Here is a 19,923-nt window from a genome sequence, read left to right as displayed (position 1 = left end):
TATTGCCATCAGCTATCCTATAAAGGTTGCAAAATCCACAATCCCCTCCCTGGCAGCCTTCCAACATCTACATCCAAACACACACAGGGTGATACATTCAGATTTCCTCTGGCCAGTTCAGAAGCCGATCTGGTAATAAACAGTCTCGTCAACGAGCTCTTTGGTTTCGATTTACAGACACCGTGGAACACTCAGAAATCAAACCCACATCATCCTTGAGCGCAGACAGTCGTTAGCAGAGGGGAGAGATACATTTGATCGAAAATGTACAAAATTTATAACAGTGACATTTTCAACATTAGGCCACATGATTTATTCAGTAGTTTTTATGTTCCCAAATTACAATTTACGTCTATTCGTAAGACTACAAAAGTTACCATTAGAATTGTCTGTGCTTATAAAATACCAACTTTTTTTAACTGTTATATATACTCATTAACACCAGTCTGCGACGAGTTACATAGAATCATAGGCACTTCAAAGGCTTAAAAAGACGTTTACAACTTAAATGCATTTTTAAGAACAAAAACTGATTTTTTTCCTTAAACCCCTACTCGTACCTTCAAATTGCAAGAAATTAACAAATACAGTGGCCAAAGGAATCTGCAGCAACTTCTCAAAATACTGTTAGCATCTTTGGGTTTGCTGAGGCTTGTCAGTAACTCACATCAAATCCTCCCAAAAGAAGATCTGATTAGATAGATAGGACTAAACAGTTTTGTGGTGATAATCCAATTTTACATGTTAATTTGCTATTGCAAATCTGCCTGAAGCTACAGGTGACGAAAAACAAAGCAAGTGTAAAATGGATAGTCTGACACTTAAAAATTTATACAAAGTGGAGGTTAAAGTTACATATTTGAAAATCACATATACACTAAATTACCATAATCTGAATTATCCAAAGACAAATTGCACCGTAACAGCTACAAAAGGCATAGAGTTTTGTTTTGTTTTCAAGAGGACAAGAGGGAAGAGCAGAGGAGAGGGAAACAGATAAATTAACAAAGTAAGACCAACTTGGTAAGGTCAATCGGAGACATGCTGACACAAATTAAACAGCTTTCATCTTCGAACCACAGGATAAAAACAATCTTTTCATATTTGCGCATGAAAGTTTAAACCGATTCCATGAACATTGAGGGTTTTTGTAACATTTATATTTTGCCACTGCTATTCACAGAACACTGCAGATGTTAAGTTTTAATTTTATGTTGTTCTAAAGAAATACATGGAAAGTTTTAAATACAATGGGCTTTTATCATTAAAGGGCCATTCTGGCCCTTTAATGAAAAAAAAAAGAACCAAAAAACAGAGATCTTCATTATTCTATGCAAAAGCTTTATTTTTAAAAGTTCAGTGATCTCATAAATAGAGACACTAAGACGAGTTTTCACGCATAAAACTCCTTAGTAGGCGCCTTCTGATAAGCAGCACTGGATGGCTTGCGTTCTCCAAGGTCATAACTTCCTTCATCCTTCTTTCTCATGCGATACACCAGCAGCAGGATGAGGAAGATGGCAAAGAGAAAGCCAATAACTCCACCAGCAATGACAGCTGAAACACACCGAAAGGAAGGTCACTTTCTGAAGAGATTCAAGGGTGGCAGAAATTAGCTTTTGTCCAGTCCAACCAATTTAAGCTTTCACAAAAAGCTTAATTTGAAAACCCCCAAACTCTGAAAAACTGGACTCAGTGAAGCAACCAGGTGATTATGCAAATCTGACATTCCTCAGGAGACCCAATATTTTCTTTGATTAGTATTAATAATATCACTCAAAAGCCTCAGTACGAAAAACCTGGCTGTGACCGAACTAATTCCATACTTTGAAATTCTTGAGTCTGAAATTCAGTATTCACATGCTGTAGGCTCATCTTCTAATTGCTTTTCCGACGAAAGCTCAAGACATGATATAACTGACTTAAATTCTGCAAAGGTAAATATGAAAGCATGCAAATTTCCTTTCTAGTTTAGGATTTGGGACTACGGTTTTCGGGATTAAATATTCTTAAATCTTGCAAATCTTCCCCTTTAAAATGAAATGTTCATACTTTCACCAGATAAGTTACAATTAGAGACAACATTCTTAATGCCTTGGGCACTGTATCTACTATCCGCACGGTAAAGAACTTTTCCTTCTCTGACGGTTATTTTGAAAACAGGATGACTTGGCTCAAGATTGACTGATCTTCACATTCTGCCACCCCCCGCCCCCAGGCCCAGCTGTTCTGGACCAATTCAGATCAGACGGTAACTTCTTCCTGCCTCCCCCGACCCCACCCACGTGGCTGGCCAAGGGGGAGGCTGAGGGAGCTGGTGGAAAATAAAGACAACATTGCCTAACTCTTATCTCTTGTTCTGGAAGGAGACAGGCCCTCAAGACCGCTGTCAGTAGGTAGGCAGCATTCAGCAAGCTTCGCCTACACCTCTGAGTATCACTTGGACAAACACAGGCCTAGTTAAGGACCCTCCCATCTGACCCCCACTGGCCTCCTCACCTGCCAGGACTTCTGTTCGTTTAAACAGATTGTCTGAGTGCTTCTCAGTGTACACGTTTGTATCCTCTTCAGCAGGCTCCATTTTCCTTTCTGAGTCAGAGAGGTGAACTTTTTCCTTATCAATCTCTTCAGGTGACTGGTATGGGGAAAAAAAAGAAAGATAACCAAAAAAAATTTTTTTAATGTACTGGAAAGAAGAAATAATAGATAAGCACACTCAAAAGTCTGCTTTTTTCAAACACCAAGTTCAGGAAATAACTGGAATCATCTCTTTGGGTGACATGTATACCAATGGGTGAGTCCAGCGACGGACCCATGTTGTTCATGGTTTCAGATAACACCCATCACGTGTATAGGTAAGATGGACAGTTAGTGAGTTCATAATAATCCTAATGACATGGTTAGGTTGGTTCAGCTGACATTTCAAAACATCTCTAACTTTATCATCACCCTTCTGACAACCCACTCTGGCTACTCCAACCCAACAGCATGGCCCCAGTTCTCTCTCCTTCATCATGTCTCTGCTACACAGGGCACTGGGATGACACCCTCCTTGTAGGCATTCTCTCCACGTGTTCTCCCAGGGCTCCTCCTGCTGCCACACTGTGGGGAGCAGTCCCCAGGCTCCATCTGTGATGTTCCCCTCTATTTATTCACTCTTACACCTCCAGTAAACCCTGGATTAGAGCTTCGGGGGGCCTGGGTTTTGCAAGTAGCTCCTGTGTGATCCTGATCAAGCCATATCACTTTTCTGGACCTCACTTTCTATATCTATCCAATGAAGGGCACGCTCAGATTCTTGAGTATTCTGCAATTGTAAATAAAGCACAAATCTAAGATGATAATTCGTACCACCTCACCTCCAGGCAGCATCATCCCCACCTACCCAGCAGCCTACAGGACCCTCACCCTTAGCTGTACCATCAAACCAGATTGACCCTTTTTTCCATTTCCATTAATGGTACCGACAATCTTCCTTTCACCATTCTCTCAAATTCAGTGTCTTCGTAGATTCTCATCTCCACAGCCTTGTCAAGGTCCTTATCACATCATGCCCAAGTTCTTGCAGCAACCCCATAACTGCAAGTGCCAGGTGGCTTCCTGGGTGATCCCCCAGGTCACTGCTTAATCTTCAGCAGGAAGCCCTGCAAAGCCATCTCTACCGCTACTTATTTACGAGAACTGGTTCTGAACCTTTATGCCTTGGTTCCTGCCGTTCTCCCAACTCCAGTCCAAAATTTTCACTTCTTTCATTGTTCATTTGTCCTTAATGAAGCCCTCTCTATCTTTCAGCTCTCTAAAACCCCTGAACACTTTATCGTCTACCATAAATCATCTCTGAGTCATAGTCTAACACATGTATCATCTGTTGGCTTTCTAACCTTCAGCAGCAACGCCGGGCATCTTGTATGAATGACTAAGATTACAGTGAAATCTGAAATCACTTGAAAAGTTAAGATATGTGTGTGTGTGTGTGTGTGTGTACAGGTCCACCACTAGATATTCTATTTCAGTTGTTCTGGGGTGGAGAAACTGGCATTGATTTTTACTGCTACTTATTTAAAGATTTCCAGACAATTCTGTGGTTTGAGAACCACTGAATTAGAGACACTCAGTTCAAATGAGTTGGCTATTCTCTATCAGGAGGAAGTTCTTGCTGGCCAACACTACTGATAAGAAACACTGCCAACTCCACTGGCCTATCACTGCAGACAAAAACCCTCCTTAGCGCTACCTCTCTCCCTGAGAAGAGGCAACCACCTTCATGAGGGCAGTAAGCTGTGGCCCAGTGAAGTGACGGACTGCTTCTGAAATCCAGGATTCATTCAAAATGACCACCTGCCACTTAAGTTCAGAAGGTTAAATAACACAAAAGACCTCACCTTCTTGGGGTGCCTTAAGGTCATCGGTATTTCTAAAGAAGGATCACTAGCTGGGCTCCATCCCAACTCCAGAGTATGTGAGGTCAGTGGACAGAGCGGGAGGCTCCCACTGAAGACGGCACATAGGAAAGCGTGATGAAGAACGTCTGTCTTACTTTCCCAGGTGGCAGGAAACCCTGCAGTGCCTTAAACCTCAACCCGCCACGACTTGCAAAAAGCAGAGGCCGCAGGGAAATGATCATTGCATTGCTGTACAATGTGCAACCCAAGTTTCACTCTTCTCCCCGTGGCTGCGAGAGGAGAAAACAGGAAAGACCTCCCCGGCTTTCAGGCACTACGGCAGAGCAGAGAAGAGCCCGCTGGCAGCATTCTGCCCGAGTTCCCTCCACGCTTCTCATGGAAAGCCCTTCGCTAACTGGGTGCCTGGCGGCATCCCGAGCAGACAACTCAACAGGGCAGAGAATGAACTATCCGGGTTCAAACCTAGGAACTTTTTCTCCGCTTGTTAGCAGTTAGGGGAGGGTTAAGAAAGGGAGGAGGAAACTCAGGTAGCTTGAGACCCAGGTTTGTGACCAGAGGGAAAAGACAAGCGAGTTCTGGTGGTGAATAAGGCGAATGGAAGTAGCCACTGTCATATCAGAGACTGAGCTGAGCTCACCTCCAGCTCCTGTGTCCCATTATTATGACAAATCCCATGATTCCCCCTCAGGTGTTCCAAGTCCCTAAAATCACCTGAGAGGTGACATTTCCACAGCCTCTGATCAGCTTCTGATGCCCAGCAGCCAGGAGGTCACCCCAGAACTGGGACCACCATGTACTCACAGGAATGGCCCGTCAGTGCACGAGCTTCCGGGCGCTCTGGATGCAACACTCACTCTTTAAATGGAAAAGTTCTATTATTGTACGAAAGCAGGGGTTTCACTAATAAGAACCCCTGCTACACCAAAGAACTAATCTGATACCTTAACTCCTGTACACACCTGCCAAGTGAAAGGCACAGGGAAAGGCTGCACAGGGATGCAGTGAAGCCCATTCAAGGCCTGTCACATCCAAGTCTGGTTGTTTGGATGTCATGGAAATGAGAAGGACGTGAAAGATTATAAGCGATGCTCTGCTTGAACAAACAACTGTGCTTTTATTTTTGTCACATAAATTAACAACAAACTAGACAGAATATCTGTAACAGTGACATTAATGCCACTGTGAGACCTATTCAAAAGCAAAGTCTACATTAATGGTATCCTAGAGGCAATGTTTAATTTAGACATATAACTAAAAGTAGACAATTTAATCACCATTAATATTATTCATTATTAATATTATCAGAAGTACCTAGAATAGTGCTTGACACAACGAGTAGCATGCAACAGATCTCCCATGAATGGATGAATTTTTATTATTACTACATCGAACACAAATGATACCAGGAGTACATCAAAATGTTTTCGGGTCTTCAATTTCTGAGCTCATCCACCAAAAGTCTACCTTCTTTATTTTAATGACATAATTACTTCCTTAAAGCTAACTTTAAAAATCTTAAATCAACTTTCAATCCACTGTTATCAACTGACAAGGGAGCTCTACGTCAAATTAGGTTTTGCCTAGGAGAAACTCTACCACGAAATGCCGAAACTGAGTTTTTTGTCTCAAGCTACGGAGTCCTAATGGTTGCTGACATCAAGAGACTCAGTCATGACAAGTGGTCAAATAAACACGTGGTAAGGGGTGGAGGGTAGAGCTCAGTTGCAGAGTGCATGCTGAGAATGCACGAGGTCCTGAGTTCAATCCCCAGTACCTCCATTAAAAAATAAATAAATAAACAGTCAATCAATCAGTCAAATTACCTTCTCCACAAACAAATGAACAAAAGAACCATGTAGTAAACCAGCTGCCACATGGGTGACTGGGCCAATGATGAAAAGACCATTTGTCCTTACACAATTTAGAATGGTGCCTCTTAAAAGGAACATGCTGTACAATTTTAAAAAAGGCACTTTACAATAACCTGACAACACAAGGCAAAACAAAACACACCTTCGTCTGAGCAGGGATCTTGTTCTGGAGCTTGTTCAGCGTCGTGGTTTCCACTCTCGGAGCAGCACTAGTGAACGGTATCTTTGGAAGTGGTCGCAATGTGGTCAGCTCTGGACTCTCTCCATCCTCATCGGCTCCTGGAAAAATGAGCAAAGGTGAGCTGAGCACGTGAATGATGACACAGACTTCTACATGGTTAGACAACGTTGTCTGAAGTTGACAATGACAGAGAGCTACACTCTTTCCAAACACCTGCTCCTCAATAACTCAGCACAAATCTTCCTGCCGTCCTCACAGAAACGAACAAGTGATTTCAAAGTGGATCTGTGGGTAGCCTGGCCTTTTTTCTATACTATTATTATCTCAAACATTCTCAAGTAGCCTTTTAATGGCATGTTCAATCTCTCATACTCTTGAGGTGTCTTCCTTTTTATGCTGAAATATGCTACATTTTACGTTTTAGAACATAACAAAAAAGGAAGACTCTCACACGCTGACCCTTGATCTGAGCAAGCTGCTGCCCTCTTGCCCCCTTTTAGAGCCAGACTTTTCCGATGGCTGGCAGTGTACATACTCCCCAGCTCCTTTCCCCACCATCTACTCCACTCCCTGCTCTGCTCCCTCTGGTCAGATGTCCCCTGTCATCACACTACTGGTACTGTCTTGTTAATATCACCGTTCTCCAATTCCATATCCAGTGGCATTTTCCAGAGTGGTCCTCATCTGAATCGAACCTCCTCGCACCACTGGACACCTGTCAACTCTCACCTCCTTCTTAATACACTCTCTTTGGGTTTCTGTAACTTTGCCTTTCTGGCTTTCCTCTCACCTCTCCGGCTATTCCTAAGTCTCCTTTGCAGGTTCATTCTTTTCTACCTGGGCACAAAACATGAAGAGTTCCTTAAGGCTGAGCCCTAGGCTGCTTCTTACTCTACACCTTCTCCCTCACCCACAGCTTCAACCACCAACGAAATACAAATGAAACCCAAGTTGACATCACTAGCTTATGCCACTCCTCTGAGATTAGACCCACATATCCGCTGGCCTACTTGACATTTTCTCTTGAATGATTCAAAGGTACATCTCTAGCCTGTTCAAACAGAACTCATCCTCTCCCTCCCCCTCCCGCTACAAACCTGTCTTCTCCCCAGGTTGTCTTGCAGTGGATGGAACCCTCCATTCCTCTAAGTCACACCCTCGCTCCCTCTTCCAACGACTACACCAAACCCATCACCCAGGTCTGTGGATTTCACCTTCTTATTATGTCCTCACTCTAACACCTTTCTATAGTTCCAGGGCGACCACCCTCATCCAAGCCACTGTCATCTTCCCATGAAGCTCTGTATCCACCTTCTTTGTAGTAGCTCCCTTTCAGTCCACTGTCCACAAACTGGCTGTGACCCCATCACCCTCCTGTTTAAAACCATTACAACAACATGCCGCTGCTCTCAAGATGAACATAAAATGCCTCAGCCTAGCCCCATGTGGTCCAGTCCTGGCCGACCCTGCCAGCTTCCTCCAGCATCATTCTCCCTGCTGTCTCCTGACCTCTAGCCGTGGTCCCCTGTTCTTCGGCCAGAAGCCCTTACCTAGTGAATTCCTAACTCATCTCCAGACTTCAGCACAAATGTCATTCCTTAGAGAAGGTCTCCCTTCCTATTAGTCTCGGTTAAATTTTTTTTTTTAAGCGCCACCTTTCTTACCCTAATTGCATTTATCACCAGTTGTAACGACTCATTTGCAAAACTGTTGACTGAAGTTTCCCCTACGGGACTGAAGCTCCATGTGGCCAAGGGTCTGCATCTGGTTTGCACCCTGAGTGCCTCACAGAGTCCCAACACCCACAGGGCTGACCCTGACTGCCAGCTGGGGCACTATACTTTTTTTTTTGTCTTTGGGCCAGAATAGTATTTGAAAATTTCTTACAATTATATTCAAATATAGCATTCTTTTTAAGTTGATCATCTGTCAAATTTGTAACAACTTAAAAAAAAAAAAAGAAAAAACCCTCAAAGTCTGTAACTCCAGCTAACCTGCTTCCTCAGACAGGAACAAATGATGAATACCCTCAAATTCCGCCCAGAATCGTGTCGCTGTAACAAGCAGTTCAAAGAGTCAGAGGTCACACGCTGGGAACAGTGCAAAGACTGACCGTGGCTCATTTTAAAATATTTTAGTATACTGACTGTCTCTGGTTTGTACACTCATTATATAGAGAAAAAATGGTAAGGGACGTTTGAAATCAATGTTGGGTTTGGCACTAAACAAACTTAGCACTGATTCTGGCATTTATTATCTCTGTGATGTGGGGCAAATAATACTTAAGTCTTAGTTTCTCACCTGTTAAAATGGGGATAACAACTAGCTCTCAGGGGTGCAAACAAGATAACATATTTGAAAGCATTCTGTGCACATAAAATGTTACATGAATGTAAGTCATTAATAATGATGGCTCCAGAAATGCACTGTTCTTTTCTATCAGCCTGCCTGATTTTCCGTCAATGTTTAATACTTAATATGCTTGTTTTGCTTCTTACAAAAAAAATTCAAAGATAAAGGAAAAATTTTCAATTAAGGGCTTTCAAGACTCTCTTGGTTCACAATAGTTCCAAATACGAATCACCAAACTAGGTGTAGAGAATTTGTTGCGAGAGAAGAGATTTTGTAAAGTAGAAAATTCCCTCAAGCTGACGCTTTAAAATTTTTTTTTTTATTGAAGTATAGTTGATTTACAGTGTTGTGTTAGTTTCTGGTGTTCAGCATAGTGATTCCAGTAACAGATACAGATATATTTTCTTTTTCATATTCTTTTCCATTTATAGTTTATTATAAGCTGTTGAATATAGTCCCCTGTGTTATACACAGTAGGACCCTGTTGTTTATCTATTTGTTTATCTATTTGGATCTGCAAATCCCAAATTCCCAATTTATCCTTTCCCCTTTGGTAAGTTTGTTTTCTATGTCTGTGAGTCTATTTCTGTCTTGTAAATAAGTTCATTTGTACCATTTTGTAGGTTCCACATGTAAGTGATATCATACGTTATTTGTCTTTCTCTGTCTGACTTACTTTACTTAGAATGATAATCTCCAAGTCCATCTATGTTGCTGCAAATGGCATTATTTTATCCTCTTTTATGGGTGAGTAATATACCATTGTGTGTGTGTGTGTGTGTGTATGCGTATGTGTGTGTGTGTGTATATATATATACACACACACACACATATATACACCACATCTTCTTTATTCAATCATCTATCGATGGACACTTAGGTTGCTTGATGTCAAGCTGGCACTTCTTACAATGGAGACAGATGAGTGACCCACCTCAGGTGGCTCATGTACTCTATATATTCTCTTTATGAAAAAGACTGATGCTCTTGTCCCAGCCAGAAACCTGGGAGCCCTCCTGATCACATCTCCCTCATCCCTGACTTCTACCTCTCACCATCCTCTCTGCCTGAGATGCCTCAGCCCAGAGCCCAGAGCCCGTTTCCACCTGGGAAACTCCCGCTTACACTCTCTTTTGCCAGAATCAATGTCATCCCCTCTCTGTCCATTGTCCAACTGTTTCTTTCTCTGTTTCCACAGTTCACTGAGTTTCTCCTTTAAAAAAAATTTTTTTCTCGTACTTATAAAAAGAACATGTTAAAAAAAATACTTTTACAAGTGAAACTGGGAAACAGAAATACAGCGAGGAATAAATAAGATTATTCCACCATCAGAGAAGTCATCATTATATTTTATTTCCTGAAGTGTTCCTAGCACCTAGAACAGTGTCTGTGCCCCATGCAGGGGGTCAATATTAAATACCTGTTGAATGAATGAATAAATATTCCTGAATTATCTCAAGTCCTAACGTGTTTTTCATTTCTAACATGGCAGGTCCAACTCTCCAAGGACTCTTGCAACTCTCAGAATATTCCTTTTTCACAGGATTCTCTTGTTGTTTCACTGCTAAAGCATCTTCTTATCTCTCCAAATGTATCAAATTTTTCTCTAAGTTCTCCCCCTGTGAGTTTCTGTTCTCTTCCACTTTTGGGGTGTGGGGAGGTCTCTGTCTTTCAGGAGTTACTAGTTTTCCCATAAACGTCTGGAGAGTCTTGGTTGTCTTCTCACACTTAAGAAGCAAAGGCTGAGAAGCTACTAGAAGCTCTGGGCACATGGGAGAGGTTTGTCAAACATGGGCACCACCAGTTAAGAGTTGTGCGTTTTGTTGGAGAGCTGCCAGTGCCAGTGCCTCGGAGCTGTTTCCTCCAAGTCGATCCAATTCCCTAGAGAGGGTGAAGGCCAGACCGTCGGTGTTCCGGGAACTGGCTGGGAGGAGACAGGTGGGAATATCTCTGCATTAAGCAGCTTTTCATCTAAGAACTTTTTCTCCCTATTTTCCAGGTGGCACCCCCAGCCCCATCTGTGCTGGTACATGCCTAGTCCAAAGACCCTCTGTTCTACCTTCCCAGGTAATAAACCTCCAGTTTCCTTCTGAGGTCAGAGCATCCGTCCCTTTGCTGCATTATGGTGGGAAGGAATTAAGAGAATCTCCTTGTTTCTTAAGCGGACTTTCAACCAATCATCCTGAGTTTAGTATCACTTTTAGCCTCCATCTAATGCCATCAATTCTGGGGCCTCACAGGGATGCTTCCTGGCTCTCCCCACCCCCACCACTGGCTAACTCAGCTTTCTCACATCTGCCAAGTCTGTTACTACTAGCCCATCTGCTTCCCAGCTTTCAAAACATTGTGCCCTTTGCCTCCTGTACTGTCTTGTGTGTCCTTGTGAGTGTAGGCCCAATTCCTCTCCTGTCAGTTTAGCTGAGCACTGGAAGGCATGTGTGTTCAGTCCGCCATCTTTAACCAGAACTCTACACTTAACTCTTACATTTCTGTTGTACACATCTTCCTCTGCTATATCGGCCACGACATGGTGTAACAATGATTTTTTTTTCTCATCTCTAATTTTTCCCATCAGACTATTGGTTCCTTGAGGACAGGGACCTAATCTTTCATCTCTATGTTCCAAGAATATGCCATAGGGTCTGGTACATAGTGAATGCCCATGAAGTGCTTAAGTGAATGGCTGAAGTTTCCACATCCACCAGTGCCCACTCTGAGTCCATGAATATAGCATGGTACAGGGGGAACACTGGCCAAAGCCCGGGAGGATCCCTGGCACCAGCTGGGGCTGGGCATCAACTAGTCGGGTCTCCTTATTCCAGGCTGGAGCTTTTTTTGACACGAGGAGGCAGTAGAGCAAAGAGAACACACTCTCAAGGCCAGCTCCCCGGCCCCTGGCCCAGCTCCATTACTTTCCAACCATGAGATCTGAGGCAAGTTACTGGATCTCCCTGAGCCTCAGGTTTTCCCACGTGGAACATGGAGACAATAGAATCTGTCCTCACAGAGACGTTAAAAGGCTGGGAACAGTGCCCGACACACAGCCCGGGCTTTACAACTTTTTTGTTGTTATAATCCTGAGTTTCTTCTTTTAATATTTTTTATTGAAGTATAGTTGATGCACAACTTTGCGTTAGCTTCTGGTACACGGTAAAGCGATTCACTTATACATATATATGTATTCTTTCATAGTCTTTTCAATTATGGTTTATTACAGGACATTGAATATAGTTCCCTGTGCTGTACAGTAGGACCCTTGTTGCTTATCCATTTTATATATAGTAGTTTGTATCTGCTAATCCCAAACTCCTAATTTATCCATCCCCCACCTCTCTTTCCATTTTTAGTTACAACTTCTACTACCTTTCAGCTGAAAATCCACATCCCCAGTGTAGTGCCAGGAGGTTTCCAAAATTTAGGATGATCCACTTTTTTGCAGCAAGGACCTGCCCAAGGTTGAAGCCAAGGCAAAAGCAATGTGGTCTCAGCTCGATCTGTCTGACGAGTGGTTCAGGATTTCAGATGACCCACTTCAAACCCCTTTCACCTGGGTGGGGGGCGTGGGGGCTGCCAGAGGAGCGAGACTGAACCTACATTCTTTATATTAAGCTTAAGGACAATCTTGGCAGACACCAGCAAAATGACAAACTCTACAAATCTCTAACACCTCGTAGATCCTAAGATCTGTGAGATGGGGACCCAAAAGTGTCCACATATATTATTTCCTGGGACATGCTGAAGAAGACAGTTACAAAGCACTTTGGAGGTGCTGAAGAAAAAAAATGAGGTGCCAGGAGTGAACGATATTAATAGAGTTGTGGGCTACGGAGAACAACTTTTCACACTCATCCTGTGTGTGCGATATCTATCGCCCTCCCCAGAATAACCAGGGCTATTTTTACACTAGGACTGCACTGTAAGCTCACTGTTACTAGGTCAGCCACCACCTCTCTTTCTTTCTCAGACTTGCTGTTTTCCAACCTAAAACATTCACTCAGATAGCTTTATCTCCATCAGGCACACAACTAATTTGACTTGGTTCTGGGTCATTCTGAAGCCCAGGCCAATCTGATGGTGAGACATCTCCATTCAGCATCACTTCTAATGTCTATTTAATGGACAATGAAAACTCAAGTCAAGGAAGAACCCTGGATGAGTCTTTCCCAGCATGCTGTTGGCCTCAAGTTCCTGCCCTGCCCATTAGCACATGCACAAATTCTCCCTTTCAGCTCCTTGGGGGCCAATCCTGGCACAGGTGAGACATTTACCAGGTATGGTAGACCACAAAAATGGACAAGTCCTTTATTCCCCCCGGTCTCCACTTCCTCTGCCATGTGACCCTGCAGCTCCTAAGAGGTGGAGTCTGGGCTGGCCTTCTGACTGGCTTTGACCAATCAAATGTGGGAGTGAAATTGCCTAGGCGTTAAGAGGCTTTGCACACTCCTGCTTGCTCTCTTGGGATCTCTGCTTCTTCCCTGCAGATAAACAGCTGGCCTTTTGGAGGATGAGAGACTGAAGGGACCAGAGCCAGGTCTGCCCAGTTGCCCCAAGGTTATGAGAGAGACAACAAGAACAACAAAGTGGCAAATCCAGCCTGCAGCTGACCACTGGTACGTGATGGAGCCCAGTTAGCCCAGCCTAACTGCCACCATGCAGAATAATGAGCTAAATAAACAATCGTTTTTAGCCACTATCTTCTGGGGTGATGTGTTACGAGGCACCACTGAGGCAACAGATAACTGATACACCATGGGAGCTGAGTATATCACTGAGCAATCATTTTATTTGGCTGCTACTTTCTCCCTTCTACTTTAGAGCAATACACTAGGAGCAAGAAAGTATCACTCTCCTTAGTCTCACTTATCATCTTTAATGCAGGGTTGGCAGTTTTATGAAACTAGTGTTTGAGGGATTTCACTAAGGGTGGTTTCCATGACATCACTCTGAAAGCCTTAATAATAAAATAAAAGCTAATGTTGATGGGACAACTGACTACATGCCAAGCAGCAAACTCTGAGAGCTACACATGCATCAACCCCTTTAATCCTCCCAACAAGCCCGTGTGGTAGGCACGGTCATTACTGTCCATCTTATTAATGAGGAAACTGAGGTTCAGCCAAGTTAAACACGCTCCCAAGATCTCACAGCTTAAGTGGTGGAGAGCTAGATTTCACAGCCAGGCTCCTGGACTCCACAGAGCATGCTCTTAACCACTGCACATCCTACCTGCTGTCTCTAAGAAGTAAGTTCCAGTAGAGTGTGTGTGTGTGTGTGCACACGAGCATGTACAAGCATGAAAACAGAGGTGAGCGTGGATGTAGCCAGCCTTACCCGAGCCTGACGCAGAAGCATAGTCGTCGTCATCAATAGGATACACTCCGGAAGCTTCTTCGATGGAGCTGTTGTCAAGGTACATGTCTTTATCGGATGTCAGCTCTGCCCGCTGAGAAAGGAAAGAGAAGGGGTTCAGGATGGTGAGCGATTAGGAAATGAGCTTATTGATCTTACTCTTCAGGTTTACACCTCGGCGACTACCTGCCCCTCTCAACCCACATTTCTGGCCCTTCCCTTCCTCAGGACCCCCTGACAAACTGCATCATGTCAAGGGCTGACCACTGACGAAGGCCTCCAAGGGAGGCCTGTGCAGCCTAACTCAGTGGTGTGAAGATGGCTCAGGGACCGCAGTGCCTCTCCCAGACTCCTTTCGCTGCGCTCCGCTAAACCTGTCTGAGTTCCAGGGGCCCCAGTGCCCATCTCACGCGTTCTTGTTGTCACAGTCGACGAGAGGCTCCCTTACTAGAAAAGCTACAAAACGCTCAAAGTATTTAAGACATTCTTGGAGATGTGTTAGTGTGCTTAGGCAAAAGCACCAGCAGGGATCCTCCAAGGCCCCCTGGATGTCTGCAGGCCTGGCCATGCTCAGAGCATCACCGCTACCTGGCCCCCACTGGCAGCTCCTGGGGAGGACAGGCAGGCCGTCCAGGGCTCCCCACCACAGCCCAGATGACACCCGTGGGGAGCAGTGCCCACGAGGCTCAGGGACCAGGGTGACAGCCCACCACAAGCCATGCGTCTAGGGCTCACTGGCTCAGCAGAGCTTTAATGACAAATGCAGATAAACCCACAGGGGCACATTCTTTTTACACTCCTGGCACTTGGTAACGACAGCAACTCACACGCTGAATATGGAGAGGGATTGTCCACTAAATTACCAGCTCTACAGCTTCTTAGCGCTTCAGTAAGAGTTTTGGTATTAAAATTCAACCTAATCCTGCCAAGAGAGTAGCACGCATGAACTGGAGGCAGAGGACACGTACAGTTCTTCTTAAATGATTTTAGTAAATTGATATTTTACCATCAGCATCTCACGAAAGCCCAGAAACAAATACAGCAGCTTCAAAACATTTGTGTTTGGAAACAGGCAACTCTTATCATTGCCCTACTTTTTTAAAAATCAAATTAAATTTTTGTTCCTAATAGGAATCATAAAAAAAAAATGTTTCCCTTACTACAATGGCTCTTGTTAGATTTCCACTTAAAGCCTTCTGTTCCAGCTGTCATGGGGGCTGCTACCTTCCTTAGAGGACAATGGGGCCAGCCCGAACCTCAGCGTATATCCTCCAGGCTTCAGGGCCAAACAATAGAAAAGTAGGGGAGCCCACTTTGTCTGAGCAACCACATCAGCCCATTATTCTGAGAACTGAAACCTTAGGGACTGGTTTCCCGGTGGTCTGGCCTGCAGGCACTGAGGGACTACCCTGAGCCAAGAGAGTGCTGGAATGTTTCTGCTAGAACACTCAGGGCTTAACTCTTCAATCTGAGGCCATCCTGCATGATCCGGGTTTCCAAGGCTCTCACCGTTCCAGGCCATAATTCCCAAAGCTTGTGTACTGACTGTTTCAGGAGCCCTGCGTTCCACGGTCCACCCATCAACTCAACTGACCCCTAGTAGACTCTCAGCTCCTCTGAGGGCAAGGACTGTGCCTCACCCATCTTTCATGCACCCCAACTCCCTGCAGTCACAGCATCTGTCATATAGCAGGTGCTCAGTAAACACTGCTTGGGTTGTTTGTTTGCTGTTCTGTTAGTAATTTAAACTTTGTCCTGTGACCTTCACCTGGGGGACCGTCTCAAATCCTGTCTACAAAACATGATCTGACTTTTCTAGTCCTGTCCCTTTGTTACAAACTACTATTTTGGATTTTGCAGCCTATGAACAGTTTAGGACAAACTCTCACTGTGATTTTTCATTGCTTTGTGTATTTTCGCTGGCCCCTCAGCAGAGTATACTTGGAGAAGGCAGGTCTTCAGTGACCTGTGTGTGCTCCCTGCCCCTCTGAGTACATGGGTACTCAATAAATATTTGCCAATTGAGATTACAGAAAACAAACTGGCCTTTGACTCGGGTTTCAGAGTTAACACATTGCACAAGATCTCCAGGATTCCTACAGTTACAATCTTTCAATCCAAAGCCGAGGAAAGGAGCAATATAAGTAGAAGATGGTACACTCACTAACATACATGCACCCAATAGAGGAGCACCTCAATACATAAAACAAATGCTAACAGACATAAAGGGAGAAATTGATGGGACCGCAATAATAGTAGGAGACTTGTCACACCCCACTAATGTCACTGGACAGCTCTTCCAGACAGAAAATCAGGAAGGCACCGGAGATACTAAATGACTCAATTGAACAGTTAGACTAGGTTGATATTTTTAGGACATTACATACCCCAAAAAACAGAACATACATTCTTTTCAAGTGCTCATGGAACATTCTCTAGGATAGACAACATACTCAGACACAAAACAAGCCTCAACAAAGTTAAGAAGATAGAAATTATTTCAAACATCTTTCCTAACCACAGTGGCATGAAACTAGAAATCAACCACAGAAAGAAAAACTAGGGGAAAAAATGACTGCATGGAGACTAAACAACACGCTACTAAAAAACCAATGGGTCGAAGATGAAATCAAAGAGGAGATTTAAAAATACCTTGAGACAAAGCCCAGGAGATCACTGGCCCCAAACCTCCATAACACTTGCATTGCACCTTCTTAAGCAACCTCGAGTCTTCAAAGCAGAAACCTGTTTGCCTTTTCTCAACAATGAATGACTGTCATTGTCCTCTTGGCTCTGTCAAAGAAGTATTTGGTGGCATGGGCCACACGAAGATATTTAATCCCTATTTGTAAACTGAATTTCTATTCATTAGGTGACTGACACATCTGTCACACTAAAAGGCAGATGGGCCAAAACTGTCTCCCAAAGAATTCTGCCCACCTCGTAGTTCAACCACATCAGGTAGCTCGATAGGCAACTGACTTCCCCAGGACAACCAGCTCCTGAGGAGGAAGGAAGCTGTCAGGCCTGAATTACTACAAGACTTGGGGTGGAGGGTTAGGATGCGTCTAGAAAAGCTGGCTTGGTCTGGACCACTTGGGCTCTGCAGGGCCTCAGGGTGGTCCTGAGGCTGATGGGATGTTTAATGTGCTCAAGGGCAGCTAAAAGTGTTTGTCCCTCCACCCTCCAGTGTGGTGCAAATAATTTTGACATCACACTAGAAGTTATCTCCTGTGCTGACGTCAGGGGCCAAGCACCTAAGGGAAATGACCAATATCCTTCCACAGAGTCCAATTTAATACATGCAGGCTCCTTGTCACTCTGCAGCAGATAATGTGCAAAGAACACCTCCATTGTCTCTCCTTTTAAACAAAAAAACACCCTTGCAAACATGACAGTTCCTTTTGTGAAGACTCCACACTCTGTGCTGAAAAGATTGCCTGGAGAGGGAAATGAATTATGCACTAACCTCCCTCGGGGCGAGATGTGCATCTCTCCAAAGCCAAGAAAAGGGGTGCCTCAAGAGCACTGCCTCTCACCTAGCTAACCGTGACTGGCCTCACTACGCAGAAGCCCCCCAGACACACTGAGCACTCTCACGCTCGATGGGACGGACAGAGCCACTGGACTAAAGTCACCCTGGGGGGGACGAGGGTGGGCGGTGGGCAGAGGCACAGCCCCGGAGGGCAGAGCTGCAGCCCGACGGCAGGGTTTCCTAACGAGGCTGTTTAATTTGGGACTGGCCATTTCTGTGAGGCAGCGCCAATGCTGTTGGCTAACAGGGCTCAGAGGACAAGCTGGAAGAAAAACAAAGCTGGTCTTTCAGACCTTTTCCCCCTTGGCTGATGCAAGATGTGCGTACAGGAGAGCAAAGGGAAGCTGAGGAGAGCAACTCGGTACCACGTCGGGGAGAACATACTGCAGACCCAAATGGAGCTTTCTGCTTGATGCCACGCTCGGCCACAGAAGCGGAGCACGGAACTGCCTCCAGAGAGGGGGCAGCTCTTCCCGGGGGAGAAGGCACCCTGACCGCGGCTTGCACTCCCCACAGCGCCGAGAGCGCAGGCAGGACGCGTGCTCACCTCCTCAACTCCACCCCTTCCTCCGTCTCCCCCAAACAGCAGCCACCTGGCCGTCTGGGGCCTGGGCCAGTACAGAGGCCCCTTCCCTTGGCCACCCCGCAAGCCTCTGTCTTTGAATCCACTGTTTGCAGAGGGACTATTCTTTTTTTTTTTCTTTACTGTTTATTTTTTGTTTGTTTTGTTTTGTTTTTCTCTTGGGGTGAGGTAATTCGGTTTATTTATTTACTTATTTATTTTAATAGAGGTACAGGGAATTGAGCCCAGGACCTCATGCATGCGAAGCACGTGCTCCACCACTGCATGATACCCTCCCCATCCCAGAGGGAGCATTCTTAAATATGACCACATCACTCCCCTCCTAAAAACCCTTTATTGGCTCCCTATCACCTATAGGATGGAAGAAAAACTCCTGAGTCTTGAAAGACATCTTTTTACCCACATGGCCTCACCTGCATTTCCAGTGTCAGCTGCTGCCACTTCCTCTACAAATCACAGGCTCTGTGACAGAAAAACTCCACTAAGAGACCTGGTGACACCAATTTCCTTTATACAGAACCATTAAGGGTAAATAAACTCCTCTAAGGAGAGAAAACTGAGAAAAGCAGTGGTGATCGAGGCCTCACATATTGAGGATGATGAAAACTAGTATTCTGACAAAATGATTCAGCCCAAACTTTTATGGTGTTTTTAATAAGCATGAACAGAGAAAATGCTGATTCAGTGCCTGGAAGACCGTAAGTGCACTAACCTCGGTTTTAGTAAGAAATATCACAAACCTGCCTATTTTGTCCACAAAGAAAATCTGTGGGAGAGCCACTGAACAAACCTACTTGCTAGATTTTTCTTGTGCAGGTAAACCTGACATCCGACAAATACCATGTTTCAAACTGCCAGGCTGCAAATCTGTTATTTAGAAACTCAAGGTCTTCTTTGAAAGGTACCCTGCCTTATCTACTAGATGAATGTCCTCTAAATGCCTTAAACCAGTGCAAACGATAAACAGTGGTCCAGATAATTAAAGCGCAAAGCAGTAGGTGTTAAAGTTACAGTTTAAGCTTAGGTTGATAACAAGCTACTTATGGATACCACACACCCTCGGTCCCAGCTGTCAGAAAATTAGCCTTTGGACATAAAAATTAAAGATGCATGTGGCCTGATATGACATTCTGTATCACATCATAGAAAACCAACACCTACAAGATGCCTCTTAGTTTTAGGACAAAGTCTCATCCTGATTTTAGTTTTAGGATAAAGTCTCATCCTGATTTCGATTCAGATGCATATTAACTTCTATGGTGATTATGAAACACCAAGCTGGTTGTAACTTCAGCTTATCTTTCCAGAGGTAACTTAATAATTAACTATAAAGTATTTCATGACTAGCTAACACACATGGTAAATGAAATAACAGTTAAAATTTTCTCCCACAAGGTCTCACAGAGGATGACATACTTGCCCTTAAGATGAACTTGCCAATTCTGACTTAGGCAGAGACCAAAGGAACGTGTCTTAGAGCTTGACTGGATGTTATAAGCATCAAGACCACCTGTTTGTTTCAAACGGGAGACACACAACACCATAGTGGCCAAGTCACTTAAAACCATTCAGTCTAACTGGTGGCCAAACTGGAGCCCAGAACATCTGGCACCTGGTTCTGGGCTCGCTCTATTGCACTGCAATGCCCC

General features: G+C 44.3%; 1 protein-coding gene across 2 annotated transcripts in view; it reads right to left on the bottom strand.

Annotated features, from left to right (window-relative positions):
* Window positions 1-289: 289 nt before the first annotated feature.
* The window catches only part of SDC2 (syndecan 2), a 103,008-nt gene continuing 83,374 nt past the window's right edge, over window positions 290-19,923 (bottom strand). For both annotated transcript variants that reach the window (XM_072949489.1, XM_072949490.1), the window contains 4 exons: window positions 14,139-14,250; window positions 6,417-6,553; window positions 2,500-2,635; window positions 290-1,557 (listed from right to left, as the gene is read on the bottom strand). In XM_072949489.1, the coding sequence (XP_072805590.1) occupies window positions 1,394-1,557; window positions 2,500-2,635; window positions 6,417-6,553; window positions 14,139-14,250 (549 nt within the window). In that variant the 3' untranslated portion in view covers window positions 290-1,393. The remainder of the gene's footprint in view (window positions 1,558-2,499; window positions 2,636-6,416; window positions 6,554-14,138; window positions 14,251-19,923) is intronic.

The sequence above is a fragment of the Vicugna pacos genome, chromosome 25, assembly GCF_048564905.1.
Source record: "Vicugna pacos chromosome 25, VicPac4, whole genome shotgun sequence".
NCBI lineage: Eukaryota > Metazoa > Chordata > Mammalia > Artiodactyla > Camelidae > Vicugna > Vicugna pacos.
Note: the sequence above shows the minus strand (reverse complement) of the source record. Positions and strands in the feature narration are given on the sequence as shown.